This window comes from Stegostoma tigrinum, chromosome 12 (assembly GCF_030684315.1).
Source record: "Stegostoma tigrinum isolate sSteTig4 chromosome 12, sSteTig4.hap1, whole genome shotgun sequence".
NCBI lineage: Eukaryota > Metazoa > Chordata > Chondrichthyes > Orectolobiformes > Stegostomatidae > Stegostoma > Stegostoma tigrinum.
In genome coordinates, this window is record NC_081365.1 from 67,794,364 (window position 1) to 67,818,115 (window position 23,752).

The 23,752-nt window shown below is 41.8% G+C and overlaps 1 protein-coding gene across 7 annotated transcripts in view; it reads left to right on the plus strand.

The window, feature by feature from the left end:
- Positions 1 to 23,752, plus strand: part of LOC125457054 (uncharacterized) — a 65,297-nt gene that overhangs the window by 17,812 nt on the left and 23,733 nt on the right. For 6 of the 7 annotated variants that reach the window (XM_059650400.1, XM_059650403.1, XM_059650402.1 and 3 more), the window contains 6 exons: positions 19 to 132; positions 2,073 to 2,147; positions 4,236 to 4,340; positions 8,103 to 8,646; positions 12,150 to 12,353; positions 12,997 to 13,118. In XM_059650400.1, coding sequence (XP_059506383.1) covers positions 19 to 132; positions 2,073 to 2,147; positions 4,236 to 4,340; positions 8,103 to 8,646; positions 12,150 to 12,353; positions 12,997 to 13,118 — 1,164 coding nt within the window. The remainder of the gene's footprint in view (positions 1 to 18; positions 133 to 2,072; positions 2,148 to 4,235; positions 4,341 to 8,102; positions 8,647 to 12,149; positions 12,354 to 12,996; positions 13,119 to 23,752) is intronic. The other variant, XM_059650399.1, reaches the window with a different exon arrangement.

The following is a 23,752-nucleotide window of genomic DNA, read 5'->3' on the forward strand; positions in this document are numbered from 1 at the left end:
ACCCCTGCTGCTAAGCAGTTTGTCTGTGTAAATTATCTACAGCCTTTGATGAGAACCAGAGACACTGGAGATTATGTGGACTATGAAGAAAATAGTGACTTTGTTTACGACTACAGCGCTGACTACGAATGTGTGAGTAAACCTAGTTTTACAGTCACTGTCCTGTCACATCTTGTTACATTTATTCTTTATCCCACTCAATGTGTGCTCCTGATGCACTCAAATCGTGTTTAAAAATTCTAGTTTAAAAAGTCTCGAAGCTGTGGACAGATGACCTTTTAAAAATAGCAGTCATAAAATGTTTTTGGCAGATTCATCTAGCTTGCTTGTGTCTTCAAAAATGTGACTATCTTTTTGAAAAATGTCAAGTGTGGCATATTCTTCCTTGATCTTCTAGCAGAGAGTGAGGTGATTAGTACTACCCTTGGAGATACGCAGCATTAGGATGCAGTGATGTACTTTCCCTCCCTTGGCATCTTCATTCCTCGATGCAGGTTGCATTGAAAGTTGATCCTCTGATGAATCATCTCTGGGAACACAGTGGGACACCAATCTGCTATGATTCAAACTACCATGATTGAAGAGTTCTTTTAAAGAGGAATTGTAGGATAAAGCAGCTTTGTAGTTAGCAAAAGATTATGGTTTGAAGATTCCTGGCAGACAGCTTGCAGGCTTTTCGATGTTTTCGGTCTTCATTTTGTTTACATGTTCCTTTGAACAAATCCCGATCAGGATTGAAAATTGTTTTGAGTAAACTGAGGGGGACTTAATCCAGTTACCACTATAAACCCAGAGGGAAAATATAATGATCACTACCTTGACGAGCATGTCCACCAAACTGCAGTTTTATGTGACAGTCAGATGCCAAATATTATGTTTCTCATTGCATTTTAATTAAGCCATACAAGACATTCAACAGAGCAAACAGGTCACCTGGTTTCAGGGCCATGCTAATCCTGCAGCCGGGCAGGCCGCCAAAAGCAGACATAAACAGCTCACATTGACTCATAAGTAAATTGTAGTTCTCCTCTCAGTGGATTCCAGGAGCTTGATTATTGTGGTCTCAAACCAGGACCAAACGAAGTTGGAGCTGCCAAACAAAGGGCCACCAGTGACGCTGGTGGAATGGCCTACTTTCATTTTGTAAGGCCCCGGCCTCTTTCTGTGCAAAGGCCCAAGGTTAGACCTTTCCAGCCTTTCACAGGGGCAGTCAGGGGGGTTCCTTCAGAAGCCTACCAAATGGGAAGACGTGGGAAGAGCCATGAGCTGGAACGTGGGCAGCACAAGGCCAGCGAACTTATTGAATAGTAATTCAGAGGACATTTTTTAAGGTCGAGACAAATAAACATTGAGGGAGGTTGGTGAGAGAGGAAGTAGAGGCCAGGGATGACTCTATGGAAGGACCAGATTTTGAATAGGCATCAACTTTGATTGGCCCAGTCTGAACTCCCAGAATGCCCATGATTGCATTTTTCAATGCTGGCTGTTGAGAGTCCGACCTGCTGCTGTCACATGTAAAGGAATTCTAAGGAAAAAAAACTGGCCATTCTGGGAGGCTTTCCTCCAATTGAGAAGACAGGGCCCCTCCTTCTTTGGCCCATAGCAGGGTCTTCCACTGGGAAAGTTCTGTTTTCTGGCATCGAGATGATTGAGACAGCGCCTGTGGGATTAGGGTCACCTCCTGCCTCGCATCTGGCCAATAAAATTTAGCTCCCAGCCTCTAAGTGCCGCCTCCCTTCTAGCACAGACAGGATCTTTTAAGAACTGGTCGTTGAGAAGCATGATCTGCAACACTTACTCCTCTGCAACAGTTGTTAATTGGCATTGGAAGAAATCAAACATTGATACAATGAAGAAATAACTTATATAGTGCCTTTTAGAAAACTAAATGAACTCAGGCCAGCATAGATGAGAACACTGAGTTAATAGGAACTGCAGGTGCTGGAGAACCCGAGATAACAAAGTGTAGAGCTGGATGAACAGCATCTTAGGAGCACGAAAGCTAACGTTTTGGGCCTAGACCCTTCGTTTTGTGCAATTACAATGAAGCAATCCCTCTCCTTTCTACACAGGCCAGTGATATGTCAGAAGGTTCCTATGTTACCGATCAGCAGAGGACGCTGGTGGAGATTCTTAATTACTGCCAGGTAATGGCTAGCTCTGTGATGATCCACACTGCCTGTGCAGTTCTTTATGTCTTCTTGAAAATTGAGCCTTCACCTGTACCTAACACAAAGAAAAAAAGTTAGGCCGTATGGTTCAAATTCAACTTAAGGGACATGGATAATGGATTCCTGTAAACGTTCTCCTAATTGTTCGTCAAAATTATGACCAGAAAGTGCACAAAGAATTGTGATACTCCAGGTAGCGAAATGTAGAGCTGGAGCCTAAACTTTGTAGAAGATTTTATTTACAGAGATACATGATACAAACATGCACTTCCAAACTCAACAACCACATTGCTGCTGTCAGTGGCAAAAACCTCTGTTCCTTTACAAGTCAAACTGTTCAGAGATGTCATTACACACCTCTGGAGTAAGTGAGACTTGATCCCAGGCCACTTGGTCTAGTAGGGACTCTACCTCTGCACCACGAGAGGATCCCTTACAGGATTTTTTTTCAACCTGTTTTTCTAATCAACCTGTTCAGAGACATTATCACACACCTCAGGAGCAGGTGGGCTTTGAACCCAGAGTGTCAGCCCGAGGGTAGGGACACTACCATCGAGCCACAAGAAGGCCCCTACAAGGCCAGAACCAACTCCCTACTTTGGGCCCATTACCTGGACACAATTTAATACCCGGTTGATACAAAATAAGAGAACCCATGATGAACTAAAACCCTCCAAATGCTTTAGGTATGTACAAGTTAAAACCAACGGGTTCTGTGGCACAATGGTGGTGTCCCTACCTCTGAGCCAAGAGACCTGGATTCAAGTCCCACTTACTCCAAAGGTGTGTATTAACATCTCTGCAGAGGCTGATTTGAAACTATTTACAAGTTAAAATTAATTGATGTAAATTAATTAGGCCAAATCAGCAGCATCTCTGCTGCAGATTCTACGTGGCAATTCTGGGGTTGAATTTCACCTTGGGGATCTGTTTGTATCTGATCAGCTGCTGTTAGGCACAGTGTCCGTTCTTGAATTTCCAATGTACAAACAAGCACCAGGTGTAACGTATAACAATCTGACAGTACTCACTTTGCATCATTGCCTGAAGTGAATTTCTGCCCTTGCCTTTTTAAAATTGTGTCCCCCTCTTCCATCTCAACAACCTGCTGTTTCCCTCACGAGCCATTCTGTGGCCTATCCTGCTGAAGACACTTACCCATTCTTATGAACGTCAGACTCTCCTAGGAAGTGGGTTGCACCTGTGCAAATTCATTTCACACTGGGCATTTACAACCATCCGATACTACAGGTTTTTATTGGCCTGTAATGGATGTGAACCCAGATATCAATGATGAAAGGCCATTGTAAACACCCTACCACAAACTCCATCAAATGTCACTCAGCTTCTGACTGGATCAAAGATGTGGCTTATATTTAAGGAATAAACCTATTTTCTCTACCTTGATGGAATTAGACCCAGTTGCATTTCATGATAAAGTTTGAATTTCCTCTTGCATTGTGCCTTAACAACAGCATTTCCTTGCCATTGGTAACTGGAATAATATAATGTTACAGAATGGAACAGAGTGTGTTATTATCATGACCACACTGGAAACTTTGTCCACGTGCGCAACCTAGATTTGTTTCTTGAATCTTCCACAGGCCTTGTAACATTTATTTTTCTTACAGTATCCCTTTAAAGGAATTAGGATAGTGCACTATTAGAACAGAGAATTCCATATTCTGTGAATTTGTAAGACTTCTTTTCAAAGTAATGTCCTTCAACCACAGTAATATCCAATGAGTCAACATGATCTTTGCAACCTAATATCAGGATCTCCCAAACTGAATCCAGTAATCAGGACAAATAAATCATTTGCTAATATTATGATTGTTGTACAATGGGCATAAACTCAAGTTATTACATCAGCAATAAAAACCTCCAAATGTAAATTTAATTTTCTTTAATTACCAACACAGGCTGACCCTAAATGTAATTTGATCCTTATGATTAGTGTTGATTTGTAATTCTGTGCAATACAAGTGATGTCTGGTTAAGTCTTGTCTTTCTGCATTTTGCAACATAATAAAATAAACACTTTTGCTACTTTTGAACTGTCAGGTAATGTATGCTGCTATCCAGAGACTAGACAAGAAATTTGATGTTCTGCATCGCAGGGTTACAGAGATGCATCAGGGGAGAATGAAACCGATGTTTTTCAAACCGGTGAGTAATGCTGTGATTTAGGCAGTAAGATTAAAGTGTGTTGCACGCACAGTGAAACTCAGCCATTAGTGGATAAAGCGTCAAGTGCTTCGTGGATCCTCTCATGTTGTAAATAGGTGTGAATCTGCACAAAACTCTTTGATTTAAGCCCAAACATAAATACAAGATTTTCAACCTATCGCGGTTTTTATGTACCATTTCAGGTTTTTCAATCACTTTTGTTGTAAAGGAAGACATTTCATTACGTCAGAATTTTGGGGTCTTGATCAGAAACTGAACTGGTTTAATCACGCAACTACGGTAGCTACAGAGTAGGTTAGAGGCTGGGAATCTTGCAACAGGTAACTCAACTCCTGACTCCCCAAAGCCTGGCCAGCATCTATAAGGCATGAGTCAGGAATGTGCTTGGATGAGTGTAGCCCCAGAAATGCTCTTGAAGCTCAACATCATGCAAGACTAAGAATCCTTTTTGGTTGGCACCTCACCCAGCACCTTGAACATTCATTTCCTCCACAAATGATCCAGACAACATGGTAGCAACATGCACCATCAACAGCATGCACTACCGAAATTCACCTTTGACAACACCTCTAATACCAAGGGCAGCAGATAAATGGGAACACCATCACCTGCAAGTTCCCCTCCAAACCACTCACCATCCTGACTTGGAGAGATATTGTTATTCGTTTAGTGTCATTGGGTTAAAACAATGGCACTCCATCCCTATCTGCACAGTGGGTGCATCTATACCACATAATCTACAGTGATTCAAGAATGCAGCTCACCCCCACCTTCTCACAACAGTTTAGAATGGATTGTAAATATGCCATTGCCAGGGATATATGCCATGAAAATAATGAAATATAACTAGTTAGCTTGAGAGGCATAGCTTGCATTGCAGAACGACAACACCGTTCTCTCAGGGGAAGACTGAAATGGGTCATAAATGCTGGCCCAGACAACGACACTCACATTTCATGAATGATTTCCAAAACAACTATCAACATCCACATACAACGCATCATCCTCCGACACTTCCGCCATCTACAATCCGACCCCACCACCCAGGACATTTTTCCATCCCCACTCTTGTCTGCCTTCCGGAGAGACCACTCTCTCCGGGACTCCCTTGTTTGCTCCACACTCCCCTCCAACCCCACCACACCTGGCACTTACCCCTGCAACCGCAGGAAGTGCTACACTTGTCCCCACACCTCCTCCCTCACCCCCTACCTCACCCCATCCCAGGCCCCAAGATGACTTTCCATATCAAGCAGATGTTCACCTGCACATCTGCCAATGTGGTATACTCCCTCCGCTGTACACGGTGTGGCTTCCTTTACATTGAGGAAACCAAGCGGAGGCTTGGGGACCACTTTGCAGAACACCTACACTCGGTTCGCAGTAAACAACTGCACCTCCCAGTCACGAACCATTTCAACTCCCCCTCCCATTCACCAGATGATGTGTCCAGCCTGGGCCTCCTGCAGTGCCATAATGATGCCACCCATAGGTTGCAGGAACAGCAACTCATATTCTGCTTGGGAACCCTGCAGTCCAATGGTATCAATGTGGATTTCACTAGCTTCAAAATCTCCCCTCCCCCCACTGCATCCCAAAACCAGCCCAGCTCGTCACAGCCTCCCTAACCTGTTCTTCTTCTCACCTATCCCCTCCTCCCACCTCAAGCTGCACCTCCATTTCCTACCCACTAACCTCATCCCGCCCCCTTGACCTGTCCGTCCTCCCTGGACTGACCTATCCCCTCCCTACCTCCCCACCCATACTCTCCTCTCCACCTATCTTCTCCTCTATCCATCTTCAGTCCGCCTCCCCCTCTCTCCCTATTTATTTCAGAATCCTCTCCCCATCCCCCTTTTCTGATGAAGGGTCTATGCCCGAAATGTCAGCTTTTGTGCTCCTAAGATGCTGCTTGGCCTGCTGTGTTCATCCACCTTCGCACTTTGTTAACTTGCACTTTTGTCGTCTGCGTAGCTCAGATTCTTCTTTGAGTTCATCTTACTGACATTAATTCCAAAACCTGCCTTCTTTTGTCTCCTTACTCAGAAGATCAGTGATGGGTTTTCTGTGGGACACAGCCTTTGCAAAGTGCTTTGGAGCAGCAGGTGAGAGAGATGAGAGGAAGAGAGGCAATACCATAGGAGATCAATTATAAAAACTAAATCCATTGCGTTTTGTGTCATTTTGTAATTGATTTGGAAAAGGGGGTGAACTATGGCTGCGAGATCTACTCCTGCTTTATCATCCTGACCTTACCTTTCCTCCTGTTGTTCCTTTCCTACTGCAATTTGAAAATGTCTCTGGGGTACAATTCCTAGCCACCAGGGTGCTGCTACTCCCAAGGATGCCAGATGAACTTTGTCAGTGGATGTGAGGGTGGGCCTGCGCATGATGGGAGAAGGCTGTTTAGCAGCTTCCACATCTTCAACTTCACTGTAGGTAAAGATGTTCACACAATTCGAGGTCGGTGACTCTGCAATGAACTGAAATAAGGCGGCCTGCTGCTGCTTCTCCACCGCACCTCCTCAACTCCTACCCCCACGACCCAGTGGTAACCATGCTTTTGAAATGAAAGATCTGGCAGAAAAGGTTCAAAGTAAGTGTGAAGTCTGGTTGAGTACTTTGGCATCTTTTATGGCCCATCAAGGGTTTGAGAAAGCAGTGATTCTTGTAAAAGGTGAGATCGACAGAAGCCCATGGATTCAATATAATTCACTGTTTCATAGAATCCCTACCATGTCTTAACAGGCTATTCGGCCCAACAAGTCCACACCAACCCTTGAAAAGCGTCCCACCCAGACTCACCTCCCTACCCTATCCCTATAACCCTACACTTCACATTGCTAATCCACCTAACCTACACACCCCTGGTTACTATAGGTAATTTCGCATGGCCAATCCATCTGCACATGTTTGGACTGAGGGAGGAAACCACAGCACCTGGCAGAAACTCACACAGACACAGGGAGAACGTGCAAACTGAAAATGGACAGTCACCCATGGCTGGAATTGAACCCAGATCCCTGGCACTGTGAGGCAGTAGCGCTAACCACTGAGCCACTGTGCTGCCCATTGAGGGGTTCTAACTGCATAGTCTTAACAAAACCAAGCCATAAACATAACCTGGTTTGGAGCTGGAGGAAAACAGCTAGCCACGCAGTTCTTACTATCACAAATGTAACCTGACTGGCCAGGCTCCCAGGATAATAGATTTGAATTTGCTTTGTCATTATTGACTTAAAAATTAGATTATAACTTTTTTCTAAGGATATAAGCTTGCTAGTTCTGTTTAGTTCATACTTTTATTGATCAGGATTGCAATGGTTTGCTGTTTGAACTGGAGCTGTGATTCATTTAGCAACACTAAATGTGGTGCAGCACATACATGTCAATGCATTGCTCCTGAGGCCAAGCTGTGGTGTGCACAGCTAGAGCACTATTCTTATCAAGTGACCTTAAACAGATGTTAACCAGAGATGAATTCTTGATGATCTGTCCACAGCCATATTAACTGGAAGGGAAAAAAAAACATCTTTGCCTGTGTTTTGTATCTGTTGTAAAAAGCGTACAAGTATTTTTTCAGTGCTACTGGCTAGAAAGAAAAAGGTTTGATTCTGAACAGGGAGTTTAATTCAGTTGTAGTACCATTGGGAAAGTGATGGTGCCTCCATTCTGAAATGCTCGTGTCTTTCCCTTCCGTGATTTCTACGACTGCTTGTTAATTCTAATTGTAATTTGCAGAGACTGACGACAGTATCCTATGGAAATGCCCACCAGATGCCGCTCACCAAAATGAAAATACAGAAGCCAGTGGAGAGGGAAGTGAGGATCCGGATGCCACCATCTGATCCAGGGTCCCACACTGCCCCGGTCATGATACGAGTGGAGAAAGAGCCAGTGACAGTTCCAATTCCAAGCCATTCTGTACAGTCCTCTGCTCAGCCACAGATAGTGTACAGCAGTGCAAGAAGAACAAGTCCTCCTCTGCCCACAATTCACTCTGTCCAGTCTTTGAAAGAATCCCCAGTGCAGTGCTCTGCGACTGCAGTTGGCATTTCTGACTTCGCCCAGGGGAAGGCGACTGTTGAGCAAGACAGCAGGATACCTATATCTTCAGGTGCCAGTGATACAGTGCATCCCACCGGAAGACGATATCAAGATAGTTGTACTTCCAGAGAAAGAGAAGCATTTGCTCATGTCAAAACTGCAGACAGTGCTGCAGAGCAAACCAGCTTTTCTCAACCTGAAGTTCCTTCCTCATCGTCCGGAGATAGTATGAGTTTAGGTGGGTAATAATCATGCACCAAAAAGTGTATTTTCATTTCGGGGAGTTCAAAATAAATGTTTAGTAAAAACTGAAAGAAATGCGGATGCTATAAATCAGAAACAAAAGCAGAAATTTCTGGAAAATCTCAGAAGGTCTGGTGGCATCTAATGGAGAGAAATCAGAGTTAGCGTTTCGGGTCATTTCCCTGCACTTTAGTACATGAAACATCGGTTATAGTTTATCTTTGTGATGATGCTGTGGCTTTAAAGGTTGTATTTTATCCTGGTTTCTTTTAAGAGACAGAGATTGAATGAGAGGTAAAGAGCAGAATGTAGTAATGTAAACAGCTTATGAGGACTTGGGTTTGTTTTATACTTGGAACAATAGAAGCAGTCTGGCTGGGTGTGGCCCATTTTCACAGATCAGGATTTCCAATTTTATTTTAGCTTCTGGTTTCAGCAGGAGCTGCTGAAGTCTTGTAGAAGCCATGTATTCCCCTCTCTTGGTTACAGCGAGAAGCTGGGATTTCTGTTCCTACTGTGGGCATTACATGTGAGACAATCTGTTTTCTAAATTTGCCTTTTTGCCAAGGGGTGTGTTTATGTGATGTTACTATATTGAAACAGTTAATTAATAATTACTGTATCTATTATTCTATTATCCTTTCCAGTGGAATTGTTATTCCAAGTCTTTTTTATTTTAGCTATTGTATTTTGCTTAACATCAAGTAGTTTGACTAGTTGAAGTGCATCTGGAACGCAGCATTGCCTACATTTTTCCTTTTAAAAAATAGTTAGGGTCTAAGCTACCTTCTTAAACTGTTTTGAGGGAATCTGGTCTGGTTCATAACACCTTGTTCCTCTTAAAATTAGCTGTGTGATTGTTAATATTTCATTGTAAAGTTTTTTTCAGCACATTGAGAATTTTGACTGTTCGCAGAAAGAAAAATTAATTTTTAAAAATCAGAATATTTTTTATTTATCCAATCAACTTTTATAGCATAAATTGCCAATAAAAATGATGACGCTTCCTTGGCATTCAATATCCTTAGTCATTTAAATTTATTTTGACCATCCCATAAAATTCAGTCCATGAAGACAGATCCAGTTAATGTTCTGTCTGTAGAAATTTCAAGTTGAGTTTAAAACCTGGATTCAAACAAGTTGTCAGATTTCCAGACATAGTTTCACATTGCATGACATGCTGCCTTTGGATTAAACCCTTCTACAAATAATCACATAACGTATATAGATTTAAAATATATTTAAGAATTTTAGAATTATATAAAGAAATAAACCTTAAAGTAAGGATTTCTTTAAAATTAAGAATTGGAAGTTAATTTTATAGATGGTATGTTTTTTAAAAATAGCTGTTTCTCTGACCAAACTTTAAAATAAGAGACCGTCATTCTGATCATTGCGGCAGTTTTGAAGAGGAGGCATAGTGGACTCAACCTTAACTATGCTTTTCCCTCTCCACAGATGCTGTGAGACCTTATTGAGTTTCTCCAGAATTTCCTGTGCTTGTTTCAGATTTCCAGCACCCATAGTATTCTGATCATTAATCTCTTCAGTTCCCTCCTTTTTAAAAAAAATGTATAATAAAACTTTGTTAATTTGTGTAATACAATATGATCTTGCCATATCTTAATATTGGCCATGGGGAAATGATTAATGATTTCAAAATGGATTCCAATTTCTCATCCAATTATATCAAAATGACACTGATAATACCACAAACATTCCTAAACCTCAGTGTAAGTTTTGATCTAACTCATTAGATATTTTTACCAATCATCAGAATTCCACACTGCAGGTGGAAATATTTCCAGCCGGTAAAAATATACATCACAAATATTTGTTAACCATGAGTATAGTTCTGGAACTCTGCGGGATGTCTCAGCGAAAAGCAAGATTCCTAGTTGAGCACCACATGCAGGAGTGAAAATTTAAAATTGATAGCTCTTAAACCAGGATGTGAGAGCTTTATTTTACACACAAACAAGGTGAATTTTCCTTTCACTTGAACTGAAAGCAGTCTGCAAACCATTTGTCATCATGTCTGCAATGTCTTTGTGTGTAGTTTAGAATTTTATTGCATTTATCAATTCACTAATGTATAAAAGTGACGACCATGCCCCTCTTTTCCCTTCGACACCCCTCCATGAGAAAGGTCACAGTTTAAGAAGCAGCAGTAGTTGTACAATTCTGTGACTTCTGTTTATTTAAATTATAACGCGGAGTTTTAAATTTAATAAGATTTCAGATATGCTACTTGACATTAGCATTTCCAATGAGAACTTCTTTTTTATGCCTCTCAGTAATTGACCTGAATACTGATTAGCCACTTTTTTGATGTAGTGAAAACCTTATGATTTAATATGTTAGGGTTTCACTAAACTGACTCAGGATTCAATGCAAAGCGGAGGACAGGTACAAATTGGTCGTTTATACACTAACCAAATTCACTTTCAAATTTTTTTAAGAATATGTCTTCCATTTGGGAGTGCAGTTTAATTTATTTCCAAAGTGGTGAGTCGCTGCAAGGTATGAATTTGCATTTTCAATGTGACTATAAGCCCCAAACCTAGATTGTGACAGTGGCCTCAGAACAAGAGTGATAGCGGACATTGTAGAAACAGCAATTTACTTAATGGTGCTGCTAGCACTATCCCACTTTATGTAATCCAGCCTCGCTACAAGTGTGAGCTACTAGAACAGTAATTTGATTCCATTTTGCTGGTTTAATGATCTTAACTGCATTTGAATTATCACAACTAAATGTGGCATAAATTTATATCTTACTTTTAACACCCTTTTATATTATCTCAGAATAAATATTATGATGAATGAGCGATGAAACGAAGCACATTACTCACAGACCTTATTTTAACTTTTGGGTGCACACCCAGTTGAGGCTGTTTGGATAAAATAATCTGTCTGTGAGCTGTAAGAGCCTTCAGGGGACCAAGTTTTAGTAATAACATATGGATCCACAGTAAATTAGTCCTTGAACTTGACATCAGTTGATAATCTCACTCTTACTCCTGCGGTATAAATAGGGTATTTTAGAGGTGATCCTCTAACAGTATCAGTGGAGATAGCAAAGTATTTCTCTGGGCTGTCTGACCCATCTCACTGGCAGAACAGTGTGGTTTCCAAGGTTGGCCAGCTCTGAAATGGCTCGTGGACTGGCTGAAAGTCATAACTCAGGCTGTTTATAACATTTTTAAGATACACGGTGGCTTCCCACTATTGTTACATGGCAGGGTAACAAGATGGAGGGAAAACCTGGCTCAACAAATGTTTGGAGATCAGAAAAATTTGAAAAAAAAGGATGTTGCAGGGTTTTTGCACTCAATCAAAATAGGGAAATAATGATGTGCTTTTCTTTTCAACAAAACGTACCTTCGCTGTTTCCCCTCTGGTGCAATAAATGGAGACTTGAAATTTTAGCTTTTACTTAAAAACAAACATTTTCTTATTTCATGTTCAATAATTTCATTACTCTTGAATTCTCAGAATATCTGGGTGACCCAAGACGAAATATAAAGGTGCCTGTAGCCTTCTTAATGAAGGCACGACAGAAGACCAAACCAAAGTATGCAGCACGTTATCTCGTCCGGATGATGTTCCCAAAGGATACACTAATGTATAGTAACATGCAAGGTGACAAAACTAGAGGAATCAAACCATTGGATCCTAATAAGGTTGCAGCTCTGCGAGGTAGGTTGTGTGCTGGGTGACAGATAACATTTGAATAGTCTCAAAGATGCTTCAATTTTCTACCTTTATATGTCTACAGGTGCTGATTGAATAAGCTGTTGCTTCCACGATACAGCATTTAGTTTGACTGTTTAATACTGTAATGGGATTTAAAATTGGAGTAATGATTAAAACCCAGTCATGGAACTCTAACAAATGAATCCATTTTCACTTAGTCTTATGCCAGGATTTAAAAAAAAATCTCATGAGGTTGTAGCATTTGATTAATATAGTAATGTCAGTACCTGTCTCATTTCCTTTTGGTAACTAACTGAGAATGCAGAATTAACAAGAGGGTACATTTAGAAAACTGGACTTTCTGAAAGTCTGCGACAACAATAAAAGAGGATTCATAATAACAATTGTGAATTAGAGACCATTCGTAGCCTCGATCAACATAGATGCCTAGTGGACACATTGGAAGGCATTTGTAAAATAGTCTATAGTTTCATGAATAAGTTAAATTACATTTCAATAGTGAAACAAAAATGTACCACTGTGCATGCTTTAGACAAGGGAAAAATGTGATTTAACATTTACAACAAATTTTAATCATTTGCTAATTGTGTTTTTTAAATTGAATTTCCCCTTTCTTCTCCCCTAGAGTTCCTTTGTTCATTTTTCCCAACATGTGATTTGAGTGAGGAAGGCAAAGACTGGAAGATTTGTGTCTCCAATGTGAATTCCATGATTCGCAGCCTACGTTGTGAAATCCAAAAGGAAGCAGTAAGTAGATTCAACAGAGAGTAAAGCATTTATTTTGTGCGCATTATTGGCAAGCTTGCATCAGGCTGACTTCAGCAGAAACTGAATCTAAAATAGGTGAAAGTACCTGCAATGCAGTATGAATTTATATTTTCTTTTCCTTCTCGGGGATTGTAACAGACCAAGACGACCAGTGTTAGCAGATATTATTATATTTACACCCAGAATAGTCAACTAGTAAAAGAAACTTTCTGAACAGCTGAAAGAGCTTCTGCGTGCAGTCATGGATAAGGACATAGTTTAGATGTGGTATTGAAATGTTCAAACCAATTCTCAATATTTTCCTAGCCTAGCTGATCTCAGCCACTGCAACATGTTAAAGACTCAAGATCCAGTAGACAGTCTTAGAGTTATACAGCATGGAAACAGACTGACCAGACCTCCCAGTCTGATCTAGTCCCACTTGCCAGCATTTGGCCCATATCCCTCTAAACGCTTCCTATTCACAGACCCATCCAGATGCATTTTAAATGTTATAATTGTACCCCCTTCCACCACCACCTCTGGCAGCTTGTTTCATGCACACGCCACCCTGTCCCTCAGCCTCCAATGCTCCAGGAAAAAAAGCCCCGGCCTATTCAGCCTTTCACTATAACCCTCCAATCCCGGCAACATACTTGTAAATCTTTTCTGCACCTCTCAAGTTTAACAACATCCTACCTGTAGAAGTGCAACTGGAATTATACATAATATTTGAAAAATGGCATCACCCATGTCCTGTATAGCTGTAACATAATATTCCAACTCCTATGGTCAGTGTAGTGACCAATGAAAGTAAGTGTGCCAAACGCTGCCTTCGCCACCCTTTCTACCTGCAACTCTAAGTCTCTTTGTTCAGCAACATTTTTTGTTTCACTATAGAAATTTAATTTAAGACATACATTAAACTAGAGATTATTTTACAAATGCCTTCCAACATGTCCACTCGGCATTTGTATTGATCCAGGGTATAAATGGTCTCTAATTCAGAAAGGTGTTGTTACCAATCATCTTTTATTGTTGTTGTAGAGTTTTAAGGAGTACAGGTCCCCACCATTAACTGGATAACATCATTGATGGTAATTATATAGAGCACATGACAAAATTACATCATACAATTCTCATAACAACATTTTTATCGAAGGTAGAATAAAATGTTAAGACGTTATAAATTATTTCACACTAGCTATTGATTCATGGTGCCAACACCAATATATCTTAATGTGAAATGAACTCCAGACTAATAAAAACCAAGATTTATATTAAAGAATCAAAGCTAAGAAGGCTACTACTTCTCTTATTTATCCCTGTAATTCTGCAATTGTGTATTGTGGACCACAGAATATAGAAGATGTATAACAAAGGAGGAGGATGTTTGGCGTGTTGCGTCTGGCCAAGAAAAGAGCTATCTGGTCTAACAGCACATTCTTTGGTCTGTAGCCTTGCAGATTACAGCAGATCCAAGTATTGTTCTAATGTGGTGTTTCTGCTTCTACAAGGAGCAGGTTCCAGACCCACACCCACTCAGTGAAAACATTTTTCACTCAACTTCCTTCTAATGGTACTAATTTCTTTACATCTGTGCTCCCAGGCTATCAAAAATATAAGTAAATGAGCTTGAGTCAATCATATGTTTTCTGTCAAGCCTACTCTGCCATTACATGATCACAACTGATTTTCTTTGCCTTAATGCCACTTTCCTTTCTGCTTCCCCATATTCTGATATGTGAGATACCAAAACTTCATCATTTAAAAGGTGTGAATGTACATAATGATGGAGCAGAAATGATACAAAGTAAATGTTTACACACAGCAAGTGATTTAAGGTTTGAATTACACTGGAGCCTGAATGTGTGTTGGAAGCACATTCAATTGAAGCATTCAAGAGGGAATTAGACAGTAATCCAAAAGGAAGAGAGTGCAGGATTATGTGGAGAAGGGAGGGCTTTATGGGGCTTTTACTCCCAAAATATCTTAACGTTAAGAAAGGAAATTCTTTTTTAAAGTAAAACACCAGGGAATTCATGTAATCTGAAAAGATTTAAGAAATTGGCTAAAGGACAGTAAATGGCAAAAATTATTAGAAATATTCAGGTGGAGGTAATGCTGAATGATGGTCTTCCAGGAAGTGGTATTACAATTGATGCTGTTTTAACCTAAATTTGCTCTCTATGATTCAAAATGAATTGATCCACTCGCTGGGGAGGGTAAAAATTATCCACACTTTTGTTCCTGATTGCTGCCCAAAACCTGTTCCTGAGAGATTTGTGAACATCTGTCAGAACTATATTAGCATGTGATGCCTTCCAAGGTATAATACTGATTGTTACTCACTCTAAACCCACACAGGAAGGCTGCATAGTTGGACAGGGTACCAGAGTAGCGAGAAGGGCTGCTGGGAAAAAAAAAATAAGAACTTCAAATGACCTTCCATACTACAAACATGAATTTGAGCAAGTCTTAATGAATCTTTCTGAAATATTGGTTCTCTTCTAGTTGAACTCCCTCTTCCCCATTTCCTTTTTTTTCCCCTGGAGGCTTTAAAATTTTCAATAATGGCTAATGTTCAACCTTCAAATATTTGGTGGAATGATTCGAATGTGTGTATATGGTGAACAATCACATTAGCTGCTTGAAAGGCTCTTCAAGGTTACTTTTTCAGTTAAGTGAGAATGTATTCATTACTTTGTATATAAATAGTCATTGTTTACTATATCATGCACTAATCAGATTCAGCATAGTTTAAACAGCTCTTCCTATGGGCATGAGCACAGATTTCAGTTTCACGTCTGTTTTTACAATTGGTAGATGCTCTCTTCACTGTGTTTTCTGCTTCTGGAAGGTGCTTTTAAGTTTTTGTTTGCTTACCCTTCCTAAAATGTCTCTTTTACTCCTTCCCACTTAAACGTGGTGATTCCTGCTACACCAGCAAATAGAGCTATACTGCACCCCTCATGAGTAATCTGTCTACCTTTGTATGTTTACTTGGATGATGAATATCAGTCAAACCTATCATATTCCGTGCGAGCGGGAGCTTGGAGCAGGAGCCTGTTGGGAAGCCGGTGAGTCACTGTTTTTGAATCTACAAAAAGCTTACCTCGTAAATAGGCGGAGGTACGCTGAGCAGGAGCGGACACAGGACTGCTGAGTGAGTGAGGTAATTTATTTGTCTGGTTGCGTTACCCGAAACATTACTCGGGTAGTGTCTCCCACCCATCGTCCTCCTCTAACCAAAAAAAAGGTTCTCTGTGCCTGATTGGTAAGGTAACAAGTTTATTTTTTATTCTTTATTTTTTAACAGTCTTGGGAATTTAGAATAATGGGAACGGAGGTCAGGGCAGTTGAATGTTCCTCCTGCAGAATGTGGGAGGTGAGGGTCACCACTAGTGTCCCTGCTGACTACATCTGCGGGAAGTGCACCCAACTCCAGCTCCTCAAACCACGTTAGGGAACTGGAGCTGGATGAACTTCGGATCATTTGGGAGGCAGAGGGGGTTATTGAGAGGAGTTACAGGGAGGTAGTCACTCCTCAGGTACAAGAAAAATGCAGATGGGTTACAGTCAGGGGACGGAAAGGGAACCGGCAGGCAGTGCAGGGATCCCCTGTGGCCATTCCCCTCAACAATAAGTATACCGTTTTGGATACTGTTGGGGGGGACGACTTACCAGGGGAAAGCAGTGGGGCACAGGTCTCTGGCACAGAGTCTGTCCCTGCTGCTGAGAAGGGAAGGAGGAAGAGGAGCAGAGCAGTAGTCATTGGGGACTCCATAGTGAGGGGGACAGATAGGAGGTTCTGTGGGGACGAGAGAGACTCACGGTTGGTGTGTTGCCTCCCAGGTGCCAGGGTGCGTGATGTCTCTGATCATGTTTTTGGGATCCTGAAGAGGGAGGGGGAGCAGCCCCAAGTCGTGGTCCACATTGGCACCAACGACATAGGTAGGAACAGAGATGGGAATTTAAGGCAGAAATTCAGGGAGCTAGGATGGAAGCTGAGAGCGAGGACGAAGAGTTGTTGCCTCTGGTTTGTTGCCCGTGCCACGTGCTATTGAGGCGAGGAATAGGGAGAGAGAGGAGTTGAACACGTGGCTACAAGGATGGTGCAGGAGGGAGGGTTTTGGATTCTTGGATAATTGGGGCTCTTTCTGGGCTAGGTGAGACCTCTACAAGCAAGATGGTCTTCACCTGAACCAGAGGGGTACCGATATCCTGGGGGGGAAATTTGCTAAGGCTATTTGGTTGGGTTTAAACTAATTCAGCAGGGGGGTGGGAACCAAAATTGTAGTTCGAGTATAGAAAAGGTTGAGAGTAGGGTGGTCCGAAATAAAGTTTCAGGGATGCAAGATGGCACCGGCAAGCAAGAAGTTGGTTTGAAGTGTGTCTACTTCAATGCCAGGAGCGTACGGAATAAGGTGGGTGATCTTGCAGCATGGGTTAGTACCTGGGACTTCGATGTTGTGGCCATTTCGGAGACATGGATAGAGCAGGGACAGGAATGGTTCCGGGATCTAGATGTTTCAGTAAGAACAGAGAAGATGGTAAAAGGGGGGGAGGTGTGGCATTGTTGGTCAAGGACAGTATTACAGTTGCAGAAAGGATGTTTGGGGACTCGTCAACTGAGGTAGTATGGGCTGAGGTTAGAAGCAGGAAAGGCGAGGTCACCCTGTTGGGAGTTTTCTATAGGCCTCCGAATAGTTCCAGAGATGTAGAGGAAAGGATAGCAAAGATGATTCTCGACAGGAGTGAGAGAGGCAGGGTATTTGTCATGGGGGACTTCAACTTTCCAAATATTGACTGGGAACACTATAGTTCGAGTACTATAGATGGGTCAGTTTTTGTCCAGTGTGTGCAGGAGGGCTTGCTGACACAGTATGTAGATAGGCCAACAAGGGGCGAAGCCACATTAGATTTGGTACTGGGTAATGAGCCTGGCCAGGTGTTAGATTTGGAAGTAGCTGAGCACTTTGGTGATAGCGATCACAATTCTGTTATGTTTACTTTAGTGATGGAAAGGGATAGGTCTATGCCACTGGGCAAGAGTTATAGCTGGGGGAAAGGCAATTACGATGAGATTAAGCAAGATTTAGGGAGCATAGGATGGGGAAGGAAACTGCAGGGGATGGGCACATTAGAAATGTGGAGCTTATTCAAGGAAAAGCTCCTGTGTGTCCTAGATAAGTATGTACCTGTCAGGCAGGGAGGAAGCTGTAGACCGCGGGAGCCGTGGTTTACGAAGGAGGTGGAATCTCTGGTCAAGAGGAAGAAGAAGGCTTATGTTAGGATGAGATGTGAAGGCTCAGTTAGGGCGCTTGAGGGCTACGAGGTAGCCAGGAAAGACCTAAAGAGAGAGCTCAGAAGAGTCAGGAGGAGACATGAGAAGTTGTTGGCGGATAGGATCAGGGTAAACCCTAAGGCTTTCTATAGGTATTTAAGGAATAAAAGAATGATGAAAGTAAGATTAGGGCCAATCAAGGATAGTAGTGGGAAGTTGTGTGTGGAGTTAGATGAGATAGGGGAAGCGCTAAATGAATATTTTTCAACAGTATTCACTCTAGAAAACGACAATGTTGTCAAGGAGAATACTGAGATACAGGCTACTAGACTAGGTGGGATTGAGGTTCATAGAAATCCTGCAGAGGGTGAAGATAGATAAGACCCCTGGGCCAGATGGGATTTATCCTAGGACCTTCTGGGAAGCCAGGGAGGAGACTGCCTAGCATTTGGCATTGATCTTTAAGTCATCACTGTCTACAGGAATAGTGCCAGATGACTGGAGGATAGCAAATGTGGTTCCCCTGTTCAAGAAGGGGAGTAGAGACAACCCTGGTAATTATAGACCAGTGAGCCTTACCTCAGTTGTTGGTAAAGTGTTGGAAAAGGTTATAAGGGATAGGATTTATAATCATCTAGAAAAGAATAAATTGATTAGGGATAGTCAACATGGTTTTGTGAAGGGAAGGTCGTGCCTCACAAACCTTATTGAGTTCTTTGAGAAGGTGACCAAACAGGTAGATGAGAGTAAACCAGTTGATGTGGTGTATATGGATTTCAGCAAGGCATTCGATAAGGTTCCCCACAGTAGGCTATTGTACAAAATGAAGAGGAATGGAATTGTGGAAGATATAGCAGTTTGGATCAGAAATTGGCTTGCTGAAAGAAGACAGAGGGTGGTAGTTGATGGGAAATGTTCATCCTGGAGACCAGTTACTAGTGGTGTACCGCAAGGTTCGGTGTTGGGTCCACTGCTGTTTGTCATTTTTATAAATGACCTGGATGAAGGCGTAGAAGGATGGGTTCGTAAATTTGCAGACGACACTAATGTCGGTGGAGTTGTGGATAGTGACAAAGGATGCTGTAGGTTGCAGAGAGACATAGATAAGCTGCAGAACTGGGCTGAGAGGTGGCAAATGGAGTTTAATGCAGACAAGTGTGAGGTGATGCACTTTGGTAGGAGTAGCCGGAAGGCAAAGTACTGGGCTAATGGTAAGATTCTTAGTAGTGTAGATGAGCAGAGAGATCTCGGTGTCCATGTACACAGATCCTTGAAGGTTGCCACCCAGGTTGACAGGGCTGTTAAGAAGACATACAGTGTTTTAGCTTTTATAAATAGAGGGATTGAGTTCCGGAACCAAGAGGTTATGGTGAAGCTGTACAAAACTCTGGTGCGGCCGCACTTGGAGTATTGTGTACAGTTCTGGTTACCGCATTATAAGAAGGATGTGGAAGCTTTGGAAAGGGTGCAGAGGAGATTTACTAGGATGTTGCCTGGTATGGAGGGAAGGTCTTACGAGGAAAGGCTGAGGGACTTGAGGCTGCTTTCATTGGAGAGAAGAAGGTTGAAAGGTGACTTAAATGAAACATATAAAATAATCAGAGGGTTAGATAGGGTGGATACGGAGAGCCTTTTTCCTAGGATGGTGACGGCGAGCACGAGGGGGCATAGCTTTAAAGTGAGGGATGAAAGATATAGGACAGATGTCAGAGGTAGTTTCTTTACTCAGAGAGTAGTAAGGGAATGGAATGCTTTGCCTGCAACGGTAGTAGATTCGCCAACTTTAGGTACATTTAAGTCGTCATTGGATAAGCATATGGACGTGCATGGAATAGTGTAGGTTAGATGGGCTTGAGATCGGTATGACAGGTCGGCACAACATCGAGGGCCGAAGGGCCTGTACTGTGCTGTAATGTTCTATGTTCTATGCTCTATTCAACATGAATCCCATGCCCATCTGTTCCATGTGCAGACACGATTCTAATGAAGAACCATGATAGGAAGTGACTGTTTCTTGCTCACCTAATCCCTAGGCTAGTTGTAATGCATCATCACAATCCCAATTGAGATTAAATAGTGGCTACTGAATCAAACTCCTGGCTTCCTTCCACAGTCCAAAGATGTGCAGGCCAGGTGGATTGGCCATGTTAAATTGCCCGTAGTGTTCAGGCGTGCGTGGGTTATAGGGGGATGGGTCCGGGTGGGATGCTTCAAGGATCGGTGTGGACTTGTTGGGCCTTAGGACCTGTTTCCACACTGTAGGGATTCTATGATTCTATGAAACTCGAAATCTTGCTTTTTATACCAGGTGCTGCATTTATACCTGCATTACATTTAGCACCTGAGCTTTGTGACAAAGATTTCCTTTTATCATTTCTAGCTACATCATGTTTTTTTCTGTCAGATGAGTTTTCCTTCATGGGAACAAATTGGAAGTTGCAAAATTTATTGTCATGCTCGTTGAACATAAATGCAATATAATCTTAAACGCTGCCAACTGTAAATGTTTTTTCTAATAGCCACAGGTAATCTAAATCTCCTCCTCCTTCCCTCATGAATGGTACCTGTCGTACCATCTTCTGACTGGAATACTTAACTTGTACAAAGATCTGAGCTAAGTGCCATAAAGATAAAAACTTAAGTAAGAGATGAAAATATTCTGCGCCAATCTGTATTGTGAAGTGTTAATGTATATGTTCAGCTTTTTCGAAATTATTCCCCTTTCAATTTAACTTCACAAATAACTGCACTTTCAAAGGCCAGTTTGTTTTATGAGACGTTTAAGCTTGTATTTGTGGTTTTTTAACACACTGTATGTTTGCTGTCTGCAATAAATGAAAGCTTCTTTCCATGTTCATTCTTTGTCATTTTCTTCTACTTAAACTGAGTAGGCTGAGGATTTGCTGCACAGTTTTAATGGATCTTATAAGTTAGACCCATTTGATCCTCCAGTGGTGGCTTTCCACTGGAATTTGTTGCAGTTAGAATCTGCAAGATGCACTGCAGAAATTCAGCGAAGCTCCTCATTTAGTATCTTCAATCACCTCCATCTAGAAGGGGAGCAGAAACATGGGAACACTAGCATCTGCAAGTTCCCTTCTCAGCCACTCATCATCCTGACTTGGAAATATATTGCCCCTTCCTTCACTATCACTGGGTCAAAATCCTGGAACGAAATTTTCCTAATGACAGCCTATAGCACATGGCCTGCAGCAGCTCAAGTAGGCAGCTCACCACCACCTTCTCACGGGCTGCCAGAGATGGGTAATAAGTACAGGCTTAGCCAGTGATGCCTATGTCCCATGAATGAATTTTAAAAAAAAGGAAACCTGAGTATTAGTTTCCACTTGCTCAAGCAGTCTATAAACCCTATGCTTTCCCTGATTTATCGGCTGGATTAATAATGTATGAATGGGTACATTTGCAGAATTCATATCTAATGACCGTATTTTCTTTTAAAAATAGACACACTGAATGGTTGGTTAAGGTTAGGACTGGACACACCAAGGATTTCTGTCAATTTGTTGTTTAGAACAGTGACCCTAGACACTGCTAGCAAATGTACCAATCACTTCTTCTCACAAAGCAACTAATGAAGTCATTAATTTCTTAATTTAAAGAGTAAATGATGATTCTCCAAATTACATCAAGCACTCTGAGCCCTCTGGCACTATTCTTTAATAGCTTGGGTGGCAGTTGCAGCAACGTTCTTTCAGCAATTTGATGTCTGTGTTAATTTTAGTAAAAAGGGCTTGGATAATCACAGTTGAAATTAATCAGTGAGGTTCCTTATGAAACAGCACAGAAATCTCAGGAAAGTATGGGGTGGTACTTGCTAGGGGGTTCTCTTATATCTCGCACCATTGGGGATCAGAAAGAAGATTTCAAGGAATCGCTAAATCAGCATCTTCTACGAAGACAGGTTGCACAGTTCTAAGGGGTGATTGGACGTTTTTATGTCCAATCTTCTCCACAGTTAACAATCCCAAAAGATCCCTGATCCCTCCCATCTCCCACAAAGGACCCCTGACCCTCTTTCCCCCAGTCTGCCATATTTACAGGTGTACCTCTGCTGATCGAAAAGAAATGCATTGAGAACAAAACCTGCTCCAGCCTGGTCTAATGCCTGCACGCTCTGGGTTCAGACATGAGCAACATGAAGGTCCCATTTCTGTGGAGCCAGCTAGTCATTTAAACGTCCAATTGACTTCACAAACTGCAAATGCACAAATGACGGACAGTTTACTGCCCCACCCCACAAAAAATGAGAAACACCAGGTTCAGGGGCTGGACTTGAGATTCCCAGCATTTCCACCGTGATGGAGATGGTGTCTTTAATCGTGACAATTAGTGTCTAACAATGATTTAAGAGATGACCTATTGCGTTTCATAGACAAAATAAGGAGGGCATTAATGGTCAGGAGTGAATGGTGTGACTGTAACATATATACAGATAGTTAATGATGTTATGCAGCTGGATGACATCATGGTACCAAGTGGATACGAGTGCATTAACCTGAGTTTTGGTATTTGAAAAGGGTGCTGTTGAGCATTCTTAATTATAACAGCCATCCCTGTAGCTGCCAAGGCCTTAAACTCTGAAATTCCTTCTCTAAACCTCTCTGTCTCTCCACCTCTCTTTCCTCCTTTAGGCCATTCCTTGAAACCTAGCTACCGTCCAGCTTAGTGTCCCACTTTGTTTGCATGTGTGTTTGTGGAGCACATTGGGATGTTTTGCCTTGATAAAGGTGCTGTACAAATATAAGTCATTGCAATAAAAATGCATATGTTTGTTTTGCTCTTGGTGTTGATAATCTTACAAGTTAACAGGAAAAGGTGTGCCATATATATTTGGAAGTTTGTTTTGGAGCCATCTGCTGGCCCTCCAAATGGACAATACCCCCACTTGTCGTCTTCCTGCAACCCTGCAGATTCTTCCTTTTCCAATGGTAATCCAGTTCCTGTTTGAATGCCTTGATGAAAACTACCTCCACCACACATTTCTGCAGCCCGCTCCATATCATAACGATTCACTCATGTTCCAATTCCTGCTTTTTCTGATGAATTTAAATCTGTGTCCTCTCATTCTCAATTCTTTCACCAGTAGGTTCAGTTGCCCCCTATCTAACTCCATTCCAAACCCCTCATGATTTTTAATATTTCAATCAAATCTCAACTTAACCTTCTCCACACAACACAATCCGAACTTCTCCACTCTGTCTGTGCGAGTGAAGTTCCTCATCCTTGGAACCATTCTGCTGATTGTTTTATGCACTTTCCTTATTGCCTTCACATCCTTCCTACAATGTGGTACCCAGAACTGGAATTTTGTACAGCCTTGTGGCAC